Source organism: Nematolebias whitei, chromosome 1 (assembly GCF_014905685.2).
Source record: "Nematolebias whitei isolate Nwh7 chromosome 1, NemWhi1, whole genome shotgun sequence".
NCBI lineage: Eukaryota > Metazoa > Chordata > Actinopteri > Cyprinodontiformes > Rivulidae > Nematolebias > Nematolebias whitei.
In genome coordinates this window covers 28,725,096-28,744,162 of record NC_056498.1, presented here as the reverse complement: position 1 = coordinate 28,744,162, position 19,067 = coordinate 28,725,096, and the positions used below count along the sequence as shown (strand labels likewise).

At 39.6% G+C, this 19,067-nt stretch overlaps 2 protein-coding genes across 5 annotated transcripts in view; both read right to left on the bottom strand.

Annotated features, from left to right (window-relative positions):
- The window catches only part of gps2 (G protein pathway suppressor 2), an 831,114-nt gene that overhangs the window by 631,350 nt on the left and 180,697 nt on the right, over positions 1 to 19,067 (bottom strand). The gene's annotated exons all lie outside the window — the stretch shown is intronic.
- On the bottom strand, positions 1,023 to 17,300 carry coro1b (coronin, actin binding protein, 1B). The gene is made up of 11 exons (XM_037676089.1): positions 17,285 to 17,300; positions 12,732 to 12,937; positions 12,494 to 12,616; positions 9,797 to 9,926; positions 7,995 to 8,176; positions 7,780 to 7,899; positions 7,524 to 7,628; positions 7,210 to 7,355; positions 3,234 to 3,291; positions 2,780 to 3,121; positions 1,023 to 1,155 (listed from the first exon to the last, which is right to left on the bottom strand). Exons 2-11 carry the CDS (start codon positions 12,933 to 12,935, stop codon positions 1,033 to 1,035), a joined length of 1,533 nt encoding a protein of 510 aa, XP_037532017.1. The 5' UTR covers positions 12,936 to 12,937; positions 17,285 to 17,300; the 3' UTR covers positions 1,023 to 1,032.

Here is a 19,067-nt window from a genome sequence, read left to right as displayed (position 1 = left end):
ACCCACAGTAACAGACATTGCCTATAAAATGAAAATCACATTCAGAAACACAAAATTAAAAAAATAAATTAAAACAATAAAACATGGTAGCGTTTAACACCAACACAGACATTGCGCCAAAGTGTGAAAAGTTTCACATTTCATGTAAACTTCCTCTTTCTTGGGGTGTCACACAGGACACATGTGGGTAAATTTAGGTTTTATATATAGGATTCTTCTAGTCAGCACTTTTAAGGCCTTGTATTTACTGGTCATATCTTGTTTGTGTTTATTTTGCAGAAAGTAGGCCAGTGTATAGATCAAATACTTGACCTCAGTGTTTCACAAATTTTACATGGTTACTGCTTACATTTGATGACAGGAAGTGCAAAATCACAAGTGTTTTACCTGTTGACTGTAGCGACACGAAATTAAAATGCACATACAGTAACTATTCAACTACTGGTACTTTCTCATCACCTATCACTCACAAACAGTGGTTTCTAAAGAGGAAAATGAAAATAAAGCACAAGTCACACAAAAAGTCCATGATTCGGATTTGATATCACAGTTTAGTAGTTAAAACCTGAATGAAAAGCTCTACCGACATTTTATTAGGAGGTACTTAACCGTTTTACTATACTACGCAAACATTCACAGGATGCTTATTAGTGTTTTTTGCTTGAATCTGAGGCAGTGACTTGACTACTTGGGTCTTTTAGATTCAGAAGCATGGATTTTGCAAAGCTCAAAGCTGCCACCATCAAAAAACTGCTACAATATTCTTTATAATATGAAAAAACTTTGCTGTAGATTTCATTCTATGCAGATGACACCATGTTCTAGATTGCAAACTAGAAACCCTGCAAAAAAGAAAGAACAATAATCGTGGTCTTGATTGCATCAGCTGACTGGTTTGCAAGTCATTATAGTTCACAGTTAATCTCTACACTATGTTCTTCCACTCACACGGCTTTTAAACTCTAGTAAGGCTACGGCTATAGCGTTAATAAGAATACTGTCCGAACGTGGTGATTTTTTTATTTTGCCGCCTCATACATCGCCATCTTCAATGCGAGCCAGCTGCCTCTCCAGATGCTCAATCCTCTGGTTCTGAGCGAGCACCACGGCCCGTAAAGCCTTCATTTCTGCTAACAACTCTGTCAGCATTTCATCCTACGAGAAGAGAGGAAAAACAACAATCAGGCATGTTTGGTGCTGCAAAGAAAGTCTGAACCGCTTTAGAATTTATTTATTTATTTTTTAAAAACTGAAAGTTTAGCATTCATTAAATGAACACATATTACCCACCACCTTTCATGCCAATGTTTCCTCTTAGTATGTTGAAAAATGACAAGTTATGGCCAATTTGGTACCTGATAAGTGTGTGTAAAATTCCCCATTACGTAATTTTTAGGATGGGTAGTAATACATAATAGGGATGCACAATATTGGATTTTTGGCCGATATCCGATATGTTAAAACTTATTTGGCCCATAACCAATACTTTTTTCCCTAGACCTACTTACAGAGACTACATAGCTTTCTCTGCTGTGGAATTAAAATACTACATTATTCTGCATGGCCTTTGTCATTTTGGCCTGCTACCAGATGCAGATGCCAAAAAGGGGGCTGAAAATTATGCAATACTATGAAAATTATACAATACTATATATATATATATATATATATATATCTTAGATGCAGTGCGTGTTATATCTGTGCGTTATTTTGATGAACTGCCCGCCCGATGTCCGATATTTAACTTTATTGCTAATATCAGCCGATACCGATACAATGCCGATAATATCGTGCATCCCTAATACATAATATAGCCAGGTATGTACTGGATACATACCTTGTACATGCTGAGTAATCTTAAGTATCAGGTAAGTACCTGGTACATACTAGGCAGTAGCATTACTACCAAATCCCTAACCAGGACAATCACTATAAGGAAAAAAAATCACTGTAAATCCACTTTAATTGGTGGTATGTGACTTATCTGTGCTGCTGATTATCCATGCTGCTGATTATATCATGCTGCTGTATTCATTCATACCCATCACTCACTACAGACTCAGGTTCGGGCTGCTGTTTAATATAATGTATTATTTTACATTATTACCCGGTAGTGTTTAGCGTATATCTTAGATCCTGTTAGATCCTGTTTCTTTTTAATACTTTATATTTTTGTTATTTTTGGGTGTAACTGGGAACTTGAGTACATAATTTTGTTCCACCTCATGTACCACATGTGATGTGAATGACAATAAAGAACCTCGAACTTGAACGAATCTCACATTCCCTTATGAGGTACGTACCCAGTAAGTTACAAGAACATACTTGGTCAGTACCAGGTACGTACCCAGGAAATACAAGGTGCACTTGGTACATATCAGGTAAGAACTGGGTAAGTATTATGTGTATTAGTATTACATCAGGTTATATTATGTTTACTGACTATTTTAAAACTACATTATGCACCATATCAAGTTATACCGCGAGATTTCACATGATCTATTAGCACTTGGGAGTATGTGGTGGAAAAAACTCTCAGCTACTTCCAAACAAAAATTGTAGCTCAAACAGACTTTGTGTTCTCAAAAGTTGATTAGCTGTGATGGCTACAGACAACTGTAGCTTTTTGAGTGTTTCATTAAAATGTATCCTCTTGTTAATTCAATATTTTGCTAACAGACATGAACAAACACAAACATACACAGACATATCTAATTACACCATCGCCCCTATTTATGGTGGTGGGTGATAACTAGCATGTCTGACGTAGTGGACGCACCTCTCTCCTTGGCTTTTCCGTATTTCCGTCCATCTCTCTTGCGGCCACTCGTGGTTGTGGCGTCTCTTCTTCCATCTCCTTGGTGACAGAGGTAGGCGTAGATGTGGGAACGGTTGCTACATTCCCTGCTGAAGATGTGGCTCCTCCAGACCCGGAGTCCTGAGAGGTGAGTTTGGGCTTGCTTTTGAGGGTGTCTCTGTGTTTGGATGGAGGAGCCGTGTACCCACCGCTCAAGGAGACTAAGAAAGGTGGAGCGTCCTGCCCAGCGATCCACTCGTCAGCCAACAGAGCCGGCTCTAAACCAGCAGTGTCAGGGTAAAGGTCTCCCTGGAACAGATCTGACTGGAGGAGCAAGATAAAAACAGTCGCTTGCAAGTTTTGTCACGTGATTTTTTTTTTTTTTTTAAATATTCATCAATAAATCATACTTTTAGCAGTCGTGTGGGTGACTTACTTTTCGTGGTACAGTCATTGAAATAGGTTCCACTTTTCTTTCGTGCAGCTTATAAAACCTGTAGATCAACAGGAAATTACCAGTGATGTTCAAAATTAACTGGAAATAAATTCTGCTTCCTTTGTTACTTCCTAAAACAGCTCAAGTTTGTCAAAACCTTCACTCATCCAGAGGTCCATTGTGACTAAGGTAAAAAAACAGATTAGAGTCAACAATGGGGTCTACAAAGAATCCTTTAATTGTTTTTGTGTGGTGAAGGTAGATGCCGTTTTATAGGACTGGTAACGTAACTCTGGAGAAAACAAACGTAGACGAAGAGCATACAACACATTAAACGCCTGTTGATAAACTACCGGTGTTTTACAGCCATCGACAGCAATGGCCTGAACAAGCAAACACCTTGTATAAACGTATACAGACTAGCAGGGATTTGACTCTGGAAAAATGAACAAAACCACCACTTTAAAGAAACAATTAAACACAATGTTATTGTGAATTAAACTAAATTAACATGAAAACTTGAATTTACTGAGCATGCATCAGGAAACACAATGTTAACTAGAGAAATTGTATTTCCTGTGAAAATGCAGTGTGAATGTTTATTGCAGAAGATGAAAAACAGCTGAAATGAGCTAAAAACATTCTGAAATGTAGCTGAAATAGAAAAGCAAGCCTAAGTTAGCAAAAGAAAGCAGAAAGAACATATATTTGCTGAATTTGGTCCAAATAAGCGGAAATTAGCACAAAAATGAGGAAATGAGCTAAAACAGAAGCTTAATTTAGCAAAAGAATAAGAAAGAAATAGCTGAATAGCAACTACCAGAAGGAAGTGAAAAGAACCGAAATGAGCGACAAAAAAAAAAAAGTGGAATTATCAGAAACAGCTAAAATTCGCATCAAAAGAGCTAAATAGTAGCTAAAAGAGCAGAAAAAACTGAAGCTATCAGAAAAAAAGCCAAAAGGAGCACAACAAGCTGAAATTGGCATAAAGAAGTTAATTAGGCTGAAAGTAGCAGAAATTAACATGAAAACTTGAATTTATCTGAAAACAGCTGAAATTTGCTTAAAAATGCTAAAAAGTAGCTGAAAAGTTAGAACAAACTTAAATTTGCATAAGAAAGCAGAAAGAAGAAATGTTTGCTTAATTAGGCTGATAGAAGCAGAAATGAGCAGCAAAAAGTGGAAATTATCTGAAAAAGGCTGAAATTAGCAAAAAACAAAACAAAAAACAAAACACAGTTGAAAAAAACCTTGGCTGAATGCAGAGGTGCGTACCCTGCTGGAGGCCAGGAACACTGCCTTCAGGTCTGGAAACTCAGAGGAGCTGAGTAGGACAAGAAAAGAGCTGGTTGCTGGTATTAAGAGGGCCAAGGCCACATATGCAAAGAGGATCGAGGGTCAGTTCATCTCACAAGACCCTCGGAGCATGTGGAGGGGCATTAAGTGCATAACAGATTATAAAGGAAGGAGTGAACAATGTCCCAAAGACCCATCTCTGCCTGATGCCCTCAACAAGTTCTATGCACGCTTTGAAGGCCCGAACAAACCACCCAGCACCAGACTCACCTCACCACCGGATGAAGGGCGTCTCAGCGTGACCTCAGCAGAAGTAGGGAGTACCTTCAGGAGGATTAATCCGCACAAAGCAACTGGCCCAGACAGCATCCCCGGAAGGGTGTTGGGGGAATGTGCTGATCGGCTCTGTGGGGTGCTGGCAGACATCTTTGGCACCTCGCTTGCCCTGGAGACAGTTCCCACCTGCCTGGGGACTGCCACCGTCATCCCAGTCCCGAGGGGCTCTGCAGTGACTGGTCTGAATGACTATCGGCCAGTGGCCCTCACCCCGATAGTCGCTAAATGCTTCGAGAGACTGGTCATGGCTCACATCAAAACGGCCATCAACATCAACGAGGACCCTCATCAGTACGCATGCCGTGGGAGCCGATCAGCTGAGGATGCGGTCTCCTCTGTGGTCCACACTGCACTCAACCACCTGGAGCAGAAAAACTCTTACGTCCGTATGCTCTTTGTGGACTTCACATCCGCCTTCGGCACCATGATCCCCCAAGCCCTGATGGACAAACTATCCACACTGGGACTGAGCCCCTCCATCTGCGGCTGGGTACTGGACTTTTTAACAAACAGACCACAGTTAGTGAGGATCCACAACCTCTCCTCCTCCACCATAGCCCTCGGCGCTGGCTCTCCTCAGGGATGTGTGTTGAGCCCCCTCCTGTTTACTCTGCTCACATATGATTGTGCAGCTACCCATCCAGGCTGTCACATTGTAAAGTTTGCAGATGATGCAGCGGTGGTGGGATGCATCACAAACAATGATGGGTCCAGCTACGGGCAGGAGGTGGAACACCTGGAGAGCTGGTGCAGAGAGAATAACCTTCACATCAATGTGAAGAAGACAAAGGAGATGATTGTGGACTTCAGAAGGAACAAAACACCTACACCCCCCTGAACATGGGAGGATCTGCGGTGGAAGTGGTCTCCAGCTACAAGTACTTGGGTGTACACATGAATGACGACCTCAGCTGGAGCAACAACACCACCAGCCTGATCAAGAAAGCTCATCAGAGACTCTACTTCCTCAGACGGCTGAGGCGAGCTGGTCTGGGAAGCTCAGTCCTCACCTCCTTCTGCGGGTGTGCAGTGGAGAGCATCCTGTGCTCGAGCATCAATGTGTGGCGTGGAGGCTGCACAGCTGCAGAGAGAAAAGCTTTGCAGAGAGTGGTGAAGGCTGCACAGAAATCTGTTGGAATCAGTCTCCCCACCGTCACAGACATCTACGCCTCCAGATGCAGGAAGAGGGCCACCTGCATCATGGGGGACCCCACCCACCCAGCGCACACACTTTTTGCCCCGCTCCCCTCGGGAAGGAGGTTAAGGAGCGTTGGGTGTGGAACCGCTGGACTGAGGAACAGCTTCTACCCTGAGGCTGTTAGACTCATGAATGTCTGACTAGAGTGGTCGCTGTGAAAGACCATATCGTGTTGCTGCTGATCTGTTTCGTGTTGCTGCTGATCTGTTTCAATGTTGGTGTGTTCATGCGTGCACATCTGCTCACAGAGTCATGTTCATGTTTGTGGTGATGTTCAATGTTTTATGTTATGAGTGCTTAGTGTATATTTAGTTGATGCATTTCTTGGTTCATATCTTAGATGTTATTACTGTTTTTCTTATACATTTTATTGTTGGATGTAACTGGGACCCTGTGTACATAATTTCGCTCCACCACATGTACCACATGAGGTGCGAATGACAATAAAGAAACTCTGACTCTGACTCTGAAAAGTAGCTAAAATTGCAAAATGAAGCTTAAGTTACCAGAAGGAATTGGAGAGGGCATATTTTGCTGAATTCGGCTGAAAAAAGTTTAAATTATTGTAAAAAATATGGAATTAGCTGAAAAAGCTAAAATTAGCATAAAACAGCTAAATAGTAGCTGAAATAGTAGACAAATCTGGAACTTGCATAAATAAACTGAAATGAGCCGAAAGAAGAAGCACAACAATCTTCTAGTTAGCAGAAAGAATCTAAAAAGATCGCAAAATAGCTGTAAAAACAGCTGATATTAGTTGAAAGTAGCTGAAAAAATGTTAAAATTAGCACAAGGACGCTGAAAGAAGCTGAACCAGAACAAAATGTGAAAGGAGCAGTAAAAGGTTTTAAACAGATCTAAAGATCTGAAGGACATAAAATGAGCTCAGTTCATTTTCTATAAGAAAAAAAAGTGTGGAAAAGGCTAAATATAAAAAAATAAAAGTTGCACCGATACCAAAAGTTGAAACTGAATTGTCCTGAACGAGCTGAACGTTTTGATATACGATTTGTTGAAACTACACAAAAATTGTGGAACGAGAAAGATGCTGAAAAATGTACAGAAGAAAAACGGATCACAGTAGTGTGAATGCTTCATAAACACTCACACTATTAAAGGTAAAAGTACCTAATTCAGTGCACTTACCGGGCAATTTCACACTTGTTGACATCCACGCCTCTTTTACAAAGAAAGCCTGCACCCCTCTGAGGCTCCTTGCTGCTGTATAAACTGAGGAAGTGCACGTATGGGGATTCATCCGTCACTTCAAAGTACCTGATGGTGCAGTCGCCCTGAAAATGACATGATCCAAGTGATTTAATCAAACTTGACTGAAATGGTGATGATGCAAGCTGCCTTCAGGCCCAGGCCTCCTTTGCAAGAGATCTGTGATCTCAGTGGGATTTGCCTGGTTAAATAAACTAATAAATGTACACCCTAAACAGCTCTTAGGCGTTCACCTTTCCACAGAGGTAGACCATGTTAGTGTCGGGGTCATAAAAAGGTAGAAGAACTCCATTACTTGTATCCATTTCTTGTATGGCCATTGGCTCTGAGAGATCTTTCTGTTGGACGAAACGAAACAAAAATCATTTGATAAGTAACGAGAAATTGCATTTCCTGCGAAAACTACTTCCTGTTAGGAGAATGAACTTAGGGTTTAAAATTAAATCTGATTCCAGTATGGTTTAATTTCTAAGTATGGTTAGGACTTACTGTGTCCCACAAAGCCAGCTGCCTCTCGCTCATACGGCTGAAGCCTGTGGTCAAGATTTTTCCATCCGAAAGGAAGACGGCTCTCATGGGCCTCGTACCATCATGGACCTTCTCTCTCACCTGGAAGAACGATATCAGACTGAGAAAACAAGCACTGTAGGCGAACATTTTATGGAAAGGTCAACTTTCAAAAGACGTATTTTATGTTTGCTAACCTTCAGGACAGTGCCTCTGCGGGGGTCGATGATGCGCAGGGCCTTGTCCTTGCACACCGTACAGACGGCGCTGCCATCCTTGTTCCAGCTGACACTGTAGATCAGGTCGGGGTGGGCGTCACCGAGCTGGTACACTAGCTCCCCCGTGCCCACGTTCCAAACACAAATCACATTATCGCAACCTGGACAGAGGAGGAGGAGCTATATAATGTAGTCCGCAACAGAAACAGAAAGAGGAGTGGAACGTGAGCCATTCAAAGCATAAAGACACAGAACGGGGGAGCTAATTACTTTCAACTCGACTCGGTGCAAATATGGGCATCGTTTTTTACAGCACAGCCTATTCCAAGGAAGTGTTATGACTGGGGGTTTGCATTTAGCTGTGTCAGCAGGAAGCAGAAGAATTCATAGTGGATCAGTAAAGTATGTAGAAGTCAGAAGTTGTCTCTAAACAGGGTTAGGTTAAAGGAGGGATTATGATGTTATCGTTTTCAAATTGTCGCAGTTTGGCTGTCTACATAAAAATGCATGGGTGGCATTTCAAGAAATTTTCATTCTGAAATCAAAAAGTACAGTTAGAGGGTTCCTAAAATGTTTTTTTTTGTGTAGATGCAAGGCTGAAACATAAATTATTCCCATGTGGACGACCCTGGATAAACATTTGTATATAGTTATCTTGCCAACTGCTTTGTTAATAATAGCTTTGTTTGTATATTTTTTGTTTCAGCTGAATCTCTAAAAAATACTAAGGATACCACAGTTTGACACATTAAATGGTACTCTAGGACCAAGAGCTCTTTCCTGAAGAACTTAGATGAGAATTTGTGTTGACACACAACATACAACTTATAAAAAAAAAAATCTTCAATTGGATATTTAGCTAGCTAAAAACTAAAGCTAGAAACCCGCTTAAGTGTTAGCTAGCTAGCAGGTTTCTTAGAAAACACAACATATTTGTTTGCTATTTCAAACCTTTAAAACCTTTGTTTGCTCAAATCTAACATTTTAAACATCTTAGCAATAACTACAATAAAATTTAATGTAATTTCAGTGGACAAAAGGAAGCTCCCTAAAAGTACTCGCTAGCTAGCAATTGCTAGCTAGTAACTGCCATGCTAACAACCTGTTACAAAGACGCAATTTGTTTCCATTTTTTAGTTGAAATAATGAAAAGCAACAACAGTTTGACATTTAACATGAAGTTTTAGCATCGATGTGATTCCCAAAGAGCTTTCAGATGAAAACTTCGTATCAGCTGAAGGATGATGTTAATCTCAAAAAGTTGCTCTTCTGTGCTGGGCCATAACCCACGACAAGAGGCCTTCCTCTTTTCCTTCTTGCTGCGTTTGCATTTCGCACCGCGCTTAACGGACACGCTCTGTCCTCGTTTCCTGCATTTGGCTGATTTCCGTAGCAGCGTTACAGCGCCACACACAGGCCTGGCATAGCTACTACAGCATTTGGGTCGTTTCTGTGTTTATGAAACGGCGCTGCTGTGTTTACAAGTATATTTCCAGAAACGACAAATAAAAAGGCTGTTTGCAGAAAAAAACTGTTTCTGTGTGGACAAGGTGTGTCACTTCCACTGTACCAGTTATCGTGTACGCTGTTTGGTACACAGCTAAAATACACCTAAAAATGTAGATAAATCTGTTAAAACTTTTGTTTCTTTTAGAAAACTCAAATTTGACACTTTTCATATGATCAGCCAACTCAAGACTTTTTCTAGATAATATTTTATGTACATACTGCCCATCATAGGTTAGTGTATAACCCAACAAGAACGCAACAAATGATTGTACCTGCAGTTAGGAGGATGTTGAAGGCACTGGGATGCCACGCCAGGATTCCCACTCTTTTACTGTGACCCTCAAGGGTCACGATGGCGGCAGTCATCGGGGCTGCCAGCCCACCGTCTGGAATCTGCCACACCTTCAAACAACATACTCTAATTAAAACCTTTGACCTGTTAATAATTCTACATAAAGCTGCAGATAATAGTGGCAACAAACTGAGTGTTTAGAGTTTCTGTGCAGGGTTTGAGCTGCTTTGTTCCATTTTGGGCTCTGATGAAAACCACACAAAGCTCTCTGACAATTTTAAGTATGATTATTTTAAGTGGGGTCCTGTGGAAAGGTTGTGAATATCTTACCTGCTGTATATAACTCTCTGAAGGACCTCCATTTAGAGAAACAATTTAATTTTAACTTTACAGTCCGAGCTGTTAGCTCATCGCAATCTTCTATTGGATTACTGAGATTTTTCTGCAGAAATATGATGAAAGTCTTGCAGGAAGTGCGCTATGCTGCACAGGAAGTGCTACAGCTAGCAGCTGTTATTGCAATGTGATGGTTTCCAAAACAGTGTTAACCTCTAACATGTTTTCAGATCAGAGTTGTTTTAAGACTTGTCCACTTTAGCCGTGCTAGCCGTTAGCTCGTCGGTCCAGTCAGAGCTAAACCCCCGAGTCTCCAAACTGAGCTCGTTCAGAGAGCTACCAACAACAGGTAAGATATTTATTCTTCATAACTGTCTTTTCAAACCAAACTAACAAAGATCTGAATTTTCCCCTGTAACAGAGAACCCTGGAATACCATACCATACCATACCAATTTATTTATAAAGTAAATAAATATGGGGTAAATAAATGAATAAACTCATAAGCCTGCACAGTTCATTGTTGCAGGTTTTTTTTAAATTGGCAAAATAATTTTTTTTTTTCTTTACAATAATCCAGTTTTCTGTGATAGACTTGCCACCTGGATATGGGAACCAGTGAGCCCCGCAACCCGAAAAAGAAAAAGCGAGTAAAGATAATGGATGGACGGACGGAATCCAGTCTTTTCTTTTGTCTCAAAATATAAAAATATCAATAAATGTTAACAATCATCGGATGTTTTTAGTTTTATAATTTCACACCTATTGGTCAGAAAATCCCCCATTAACTAAGTGGCCCGTGGGCCACCAGGTGATCATGACAATAGTAGCAGGTTTTGCGGCTCTGGACACGTTTAATTTAGTGAACGAAAGGAAAGAACTGGCTCTTTTGATCCTAAAGGTTGCAGACCCCCTGATCTAGTGTAAAACAATATTTTGCTTCCAAGAGTTACTGGTAATGTTAATATCAACTACACTTCCAGTTAGTTTCAAACTAAAGCTTTATTTTATTCATTTTTTTCAAAAGAAACAAAACAAATTCATTAAAAATTAAAAATAAACATTGAATGAAAAGGGTGCAGAACGAAGAAGAAAATTATTATAATATCCACCCCTTATTTAAAAAGATATAAAATAAACAGGCTTGAACAATCCCCAAAATGAAAACAAAAAATATTTGGCATCCTTCACATGGCACTATACTTTCCTAACAATTTTAACTTAATCATCTTTTTAAACATATAAATTGTTTTAGAAATGTTTATGGTGATATCAAGGCAATTCCACATTCTATTCCCTGAAAGACACGCAGCTCCTTCACACTAGTTCTAAATGGAGGTTTTACAAACATGTACATTCCCTTAAGGTTATAATCACTCTCTTTTTTTAACTAATTTTAATTGAATATTTGTGGGTAATATTTTTTATGAGCTTTATATGTGACTTGTAAAATACTATATTCAACCAAATCATAACATTTTAATAATTTCAACTGATAAAACAATATATTTGTTGGGTGACCACAGCACTTCCTACTAATATTTCTTATAGCTCTTTTCTGTAAAATAAAAATATGATTTGTAATTGTTTTGCATGCTTTTCCCCAAACTTCAATACGATAGATTAAATATGGAACAATCATTACATTATACAATATATACAAAGCTTTGTCATTCAAAAACTCCTTTACTTTATTTTGCTATTTTTATTTTTAAGTAATTTACATGAGGTTTCCATGTCAGCTTCTCATCAATAACAACACCCAATTTTTTTATTTAATTAACTATGAATTTCAATACTGTCAATTTTAAATGGGACTTGAATAATTTTCTTTCTATTACTAAATATCATGCAGTTTGTTTTTTTTCCAAATTTAACGATAACTTACTACGTTGGGACCAAGTTTGTATTTTTACAAATTCTGCCTGTATCATCTCTAATATTCAATATCTTCACCCGAACAAAAAAAAAAAGTGGTCTCATCTGCAAATAAAACACACTCCAAAAGCCCTGACACATCAATCACATCTTTCACATACAAAAGAAACAACTTTGGTCCCAACACAGAGCCCTGAGGAACTCCACATCCATTAACACAAAATTATGATCTTTCATTGTTTACCTGCACAAACTGTCTCCTGTTATTCAAATAACTGGATGTCCACTGTAGTGCTAATCCTCTAATGCCATATTTAATCAGTTTTTCAATTTGAATAATTTAGAGCGCATACGTTTTGCAGCGCTCTGACCACAGCTACGTTCATCTGACCAGAGCTGTGAACTTTTACAGACAGAAAAACAACTCCACTACATATTTTTAGATAAGACCAGACTGAACCTGCCTTCACTGTGCAGTCCTCTGAGGCACTTGCGATGATGTTGTCATCATGAGGGGACCACTGGATGTCCAGAACGGGTGCAGCGTGGCCGCAGACTGTGGGGCAGGACTGGTCGATTCTGCCGCTCTGTGCAAGAAAGAAAAAAAGCTCAGCTGATCGGACTTAAGAGGCTTCATGAGGCGTCTGGCGCTAAAATCACATCCGCCCACGCTCGATCCGAATGTAAAGCAGGAAGTGGAACCTTGGTGATGGGAACGACGAGGAAAGCGCCTCCCCCTCCCGCTTCGACGACGACGGCAACAAACTTGGGGTTGACCGCGGAGAGGGGGCCGTCCCACGTCACCCGGGACACTCGGACGTCGTCCAGGCAGTGCTCGGCCTTCCAGGCCTGCGCGAACACGTGGCGGAATTTACTCTGCCTGACCACACCTCGACGGAACGACATGCCTGTCGAGAAATTAACATAAAACTCTGCTTAAACAACAACACACTGTTAGAATAAAAAAAGAAAAGTGGCCAAACATTTACACCGCAACATCTGTAAATGAGTGAAACTAACAAGAACAACTGACAGGAGACTGACTAATTAATGGATGAATTTAAAGGTTGCTGAAGAATTTTAAATATGATTTAAATCAGGGTTTTTAGGAAGAAATTACTAAAAGAAGAATAAAACAGGAAAAAAAAATGGATTATGAACAATTCCAATATAATGTAGCTTATTGTATAAATAAGGCCTATTCAACTAAACTGCTCTGTGGGCATCAGTTCAGCTCAGGGGCCGAACATCCAGCAATTAAAATCATTATGGAAAATGGACTCTACAAACCGGATTCCAAAAAAGTTGGGACACTAAACAAATTGTGAATAAAAACTGAATGCAATGATGTGGAGATGGCAAATGTCAATATTTTATTCGTAATATAACATAGATGACAAATCAAAAGTTTAATCTGAGTAAATGTAACATTTTAAAGGAAAAATATGTTGATTCAAAATTTCACAGTGTCAACAAATCCCAAAAAAGTTGGGACAAGTAGCAATAAGTGGCTGGAAATAGGAAATTGTGCATATAACGAACAGCTGGAAGACCAATTAACACTAATTAGGTTAATTGACAACATGATTGGGTATAAAAAGAGCTCCTCAGTGTGTCAGTGTCTCTCAGAAGCCAAGATGGTAAGAGGATCACCAATTCCACCATTGTTGCGCAGAAAGATAGTGCAACAATACCAGAATGGTGTTACCCAGCGTAAAATAGCAAAGACTTTTAAGTTATCATCATCAACCGTGCATAACATCATCAAAAGATTCAGAGAATCTGGAACAATCGCTGTGCGTAAGGGTCAAGGCCGTAAAACTCTACTGGATGCTCGTGATCTCCGGGCCCTTAAACGTCACTGCACCTCAAACAGGAATGCCACTGTCAAGGAAATAACAGAATGGGCTCAGGAATACTTCCAGAAAGCATTGTCAGTGAACACAATCCACTGTGCCATCCGCCGTTGCCAGCTGAAACTCTACAGTGCAAAGAGGAAGCCATTTCTAAGCAAGCTCCACAAGCTCAGACGTTTGCACTGGGCCAGGGGTCATTTAAAATGGAGTGTGGCAAAATGGAAGACTGTTCTGTGGTCAGATGAGTCACGATTTGAAGTTCTTTATGGAACACTGGGACGCCATGTCATCCAGACCAGAGAGGACAAGGATAGCCCAAGTTGTTATCAACGCTCCATTCAGAAGCCTGCATCACTGATGGTATGGGGTTGCATGAGCGCTTGTGGCATGGGCAGCTTGCATGTCTGGAAAGGCACCATTAATGCAGAGAACTATGTTCAGGTTCTAGAACAACATATGCTCCCATCTAGACGTCATCTCTTTCAGGGAAGACCCTGCATTTTTCAACACGATAATGCCAGACCACATTCTGCAGGAATCACAACATCATGGCTACGTAGGAGAAGGATCCGGGTACTGAAATGGCCAGCCTGCAGTCCAGATCTTTCACCTATAGAGAACATTTGGCGCATCATAAAGAGGAAGGTGTGACAAAGAAGGCCCAAGACGATTGAACAGTTAGAGGCCTGTATTAGACATGAATGGGAGAGCATTCCTATTTCTAAACTTGAGAAACTGGTCTCCTCTGTCCCCAGACGTCTGTTGAATGTTGTAAGAAGAAGGGGGGATGCCACACAGTGGTACAAATGGACTTGTCCCAACTTTTTTGGGATTTGTTGACACCATGAAATTTGGAAACAACAGATTTTTCCCTTAAAATGATACATTCTCTCAGTTTAAACTTTTGATCTGTGATTTGTGTTCTATTCTGAATAAAATATTAGATGTTGGCACCTCCACATCATTGCATTCAGTTTTTATTCACAATTTGTTTAGTGTCCCAACTTTTTTGGAATCCGGTTTGTACTTATATAGCTCCTTTCTATCCTATCAAGATACTCAAAGTGCATATTATGTCAATAAACTAGGGATGCATAATATTTGATTTTTGGCCGATATCCGATATGCTAAAACTTATTTGGCCGATAATCGATAACCGATACAATACCAATATATTTTTCCCTAGACTGACTTACAGAGACTACATATCTTTCTCTGCTGTGGAATTACAACACTACATTATTCTACATGGTCTTTGTTAATTTGACCTGCTACCAAATGCAGATGCCAAAAAGGGGACTGAAAATGATGTAACACTTCAACTTGGATTATGTTTAATGTCAAATGTATTCATATTTACTCTCTCTAACACAATGACAACACTCGAACAGTGTAAATTTGTTAATTTTCGCAAATCTAAACTCAACAGTGCGCGTGAAGTCATAACGTTGTACATCTGCATGCATCCTTGTCACACAAAAATAGTGCCTTTATATACATATATATACATATATCTATATATATATATGTATATATATATGCATATATACATATATATACATACACATATATATATATGTGTATGTATGTATGTATATGTATTTATGTATATGTATGTATATATAAATAAACAAAACCTTTCATACCAATGAGTTATTTTGATGGAATGGCTGATGTCCAATATTTAACTATCGCAAATATCGGCCGATACCATGCCGATAATATCGTGCATCCCTAAAATAAACCAAGTATTACAATGATCTGTTACCCTTTAAATGTGTTTATTTTATGGCAATGGATCATAAATGCAATGAGCAGAACCCAACCCCCACCTCCCAATAAATAAATAAATAAATAAATAAATAAATAAAAATTGGTGGGCCGGACTGCAGTCACCCGCGGGCCGTAAGTGTCTCACGGGTCATCAGTTGAATAGCCCTGGTATAAAATGTTCATACTTCAGTACTTCTGTAAAATACCCCAACAAACTTATTAATTCAATAAATGATCAATAAACAGCTTTATGGAAAACATGTTGCTTAAAATATCAGTTCCCCAAAAGTGTAAGGTTATATGTCATGTAGGGCTGCACAACACATCAAAAATGTAACAAATATGGAAATATAATACCAGTATTGCAATAAAATATTTGACTAATTCAGCAGAATCTTACTGCTCACCCAGTTTAGATGATAATGACCGAAATTATAAAACAAAGAGAAGCGAGGAAATAAATTAATTTTTCTGTCTGTTAGCGAAATATCCCATGAACAATTGTATGGACTTTAAAGAAACTCTTAGATGCATGTTTACTGCTGAACTAACCCAATTCAAGATGGCCACCACAGCTAATCAAACCATCAAACACAAAAAAGGCTATAATTCGGCTAATTTGACTGATTCGGAGCTACAATTTGGTGCGGTAGTAGCTGCGAGTCATCCCCAACACATAATCCGAGCAACAACAGATCATGTGAGAATTTTGTTTGAAACTTTGGCATTAACCGTTGGGAGTCAACTGTGTCTGTTAGCAAAATATCTCACGAATCATTGGAGTGATTTACACAAAACTCCCAGGAAGTAATCAGTGGATGTCCATCATTGGAGCCAACCTGATTCCAGAAGGTCGCCGCAGCCCATCGCACTTCGCAAACACACAAATTCCTACAGCTCGGCCACTTTTACAAACGATGAGCTAAAACTTGGTGCGACAGTAGGTGTGAGTCATCCCCACTAAACCCTGAGCACTAACAGATGCAGGCTTTGTGGTTTGCACGCCACCTTCAAGAAACACTTTCATTTAATTTGCTTTAGAACTATTATTTATAAATATATTTTAAGTTACTTAAAGCCCGTCAAATGCATATGAAATAAATACATTTGCATTTATTTCAAAGAACACCCCTCCTTGTTTTGTAGGCTGAAAAAAACAGTCAAATCAGCATGCAAATTCCTTCATGCTGGGACTTTGTCCTGAAAAGTACAGGACTCAGTCAGTGGACCAAAAAAAAAAAAAAAGGGCATGAAACCAAAACACACCGAGGCTGAGGAGGAAGAAGGGGGTTGGGCAGTAACTCTATCTACTTAAAGCTGCACAATTCTCTGTGCAAACTGTACATGAGCAGGTATGAGGAGTGGAACCTATCACTTGACAGCAAGAATGTAGATACACACAGGAAAGCCCAAACGTCCTACAGTATTTCACGTCCGTGAACACGTCCCAAGCATCCCGCTAACAGCCTCAGTCAGTTTTTGCTCATCATTTTTCTTTGTCTGCTGCTCGCTCGGCCGAAAAGTAAGTGCCGTACAGGCATGAGCAACAAAAGATGGGCGTTTCGACCCACAGAGAGTCGTTTAAAGGAAGCGAGCTCCTTTCGAGGACAACAGCAGCGAGCATACCTGGTTTATAAGCGACCTCCCCGAACTGGAGAACGGATCACCGAAGAGTCCACTCCGCGACAGGAGGCCAATAAAATAATCCGCCGCAAGGAGCAAATAACTTAATCCCCCTCCCGTGACCAGGCACGCGACCACGCAGACCTGTTATAAAATATGTTCAGTAAAAAAATATATATATATATATTGCGTGTAGAACAATTTTATTAATAATGAATTTGACTAATTACATACGTTCTACTCGCTGTCAAAGTGACGGAACATATCTACGATGATAGAGGAGGCAATTACCCGCTGAGGGGAGTTCTGCTGGCGGTGTTGGAGCGGGTAAGCGATGCAGACTGTTTTTAACCCTAAACGCCCCCAGCTCAACCCCCTCACTTCTTTTCCTAACGCCTGTTTTGGACAGAGCGAAATCCCAGACACTTCCGCTCATGGACCGTTTTAACGGATATTACTGCGCATGCTCGAATTCAGTATCGTGCGATGCATTGTGGTCTAGATATGTTTATCCCCACTTCCGGTTCGTTTGTGTGTGTATATATATATACAGAGCCCTGTAAAGAGAGAGTTGCGACACTCTTTGAACTCGCCGATACGCGGTCACGTGGTTCATGCAGCTCCCCATAGTTCCAAACAGCTCATCGCTGTCAGTCAGTTTGAGCGGCTGCTGGCGCAACATAACACAAAAATCGAGTTTTCTTACTTTACCTGTGTCTTTCAGTAATTGCTGAGCAGTAACGAACTGATTACTTAACTGATTACTGATTATTTCACAAACTATGCATTTTATCAAAGCATTTTTAGAAGCGGCTGATACATTTATCATTAAATTTTAGAAGGAAACGAGACTGCAAACACATATTTGTTAGAAAAAAATGTATATGCAATACAATGATCAATATAGCCATGTCAGTGTTTTATAACGTTACACACGATAAATAAAAGATCAGAGTAACTCCTGTTATAAAGCTGTTTCTGATGTTCTCTGCAGGATAATGCTCCACCTTGTCCTCCATGCAGTTCAGATCTGTTCCAGTTTACCTCAGATCATCTGGATGAATTATTGATTTCTATAGAAGATATTAATTCAACCTTTATTTAAACAGGTTTGTCCCATTGAGCCATGAGGACTCATTTACAAGAGAGACTGAATATAATTGTTGTATTTGTTTTTTTTTATGGCAACTAAGTACCTGATAACTGAGTTGATTGTAGCCTGACAACTATTGTAAAACTGTAATTCATTGATTAAAATGTTAATTTAAATGAAACTGTTTCTAGTTAAAATCATAACAGATGACAAAATAAGTGTTAACTGTGCAAAAATAAATTTCCAAACAATTTATTATAAAATATGTAAAATGTAAAGCAAGCTTTAATAAAGTACTTTTACTACTATTTATACTGTTTATTAATGACATCATCTGAAGTCAGCAGGAGCACCATCATCATCATCACAACAACACAAAGTGAGAGCTGTAAATTTAATCTGTACAAACATTTTCAATCAGGGCTCAAAATGTTTAACTGTCAAAGAAATGTGCAAGAAAATAAACTAATGTCACTCTACAGACACATTTAGAGAGAGGACAGTTTACAGAGACACAGTGAGGACGAGTGAGACTGAAGGAGGTTCAACCAGAACCAGATGAGAAGAACAGCAGAACTTCCACTGACCAGTGATCTGACCAGTGACCTGACCAGTGATCACACATGTTGTTCTAAATTAAACTTTGGTACGAACAGTGTTAAATAATTCCTGTCATATTTTTATTGAACAATA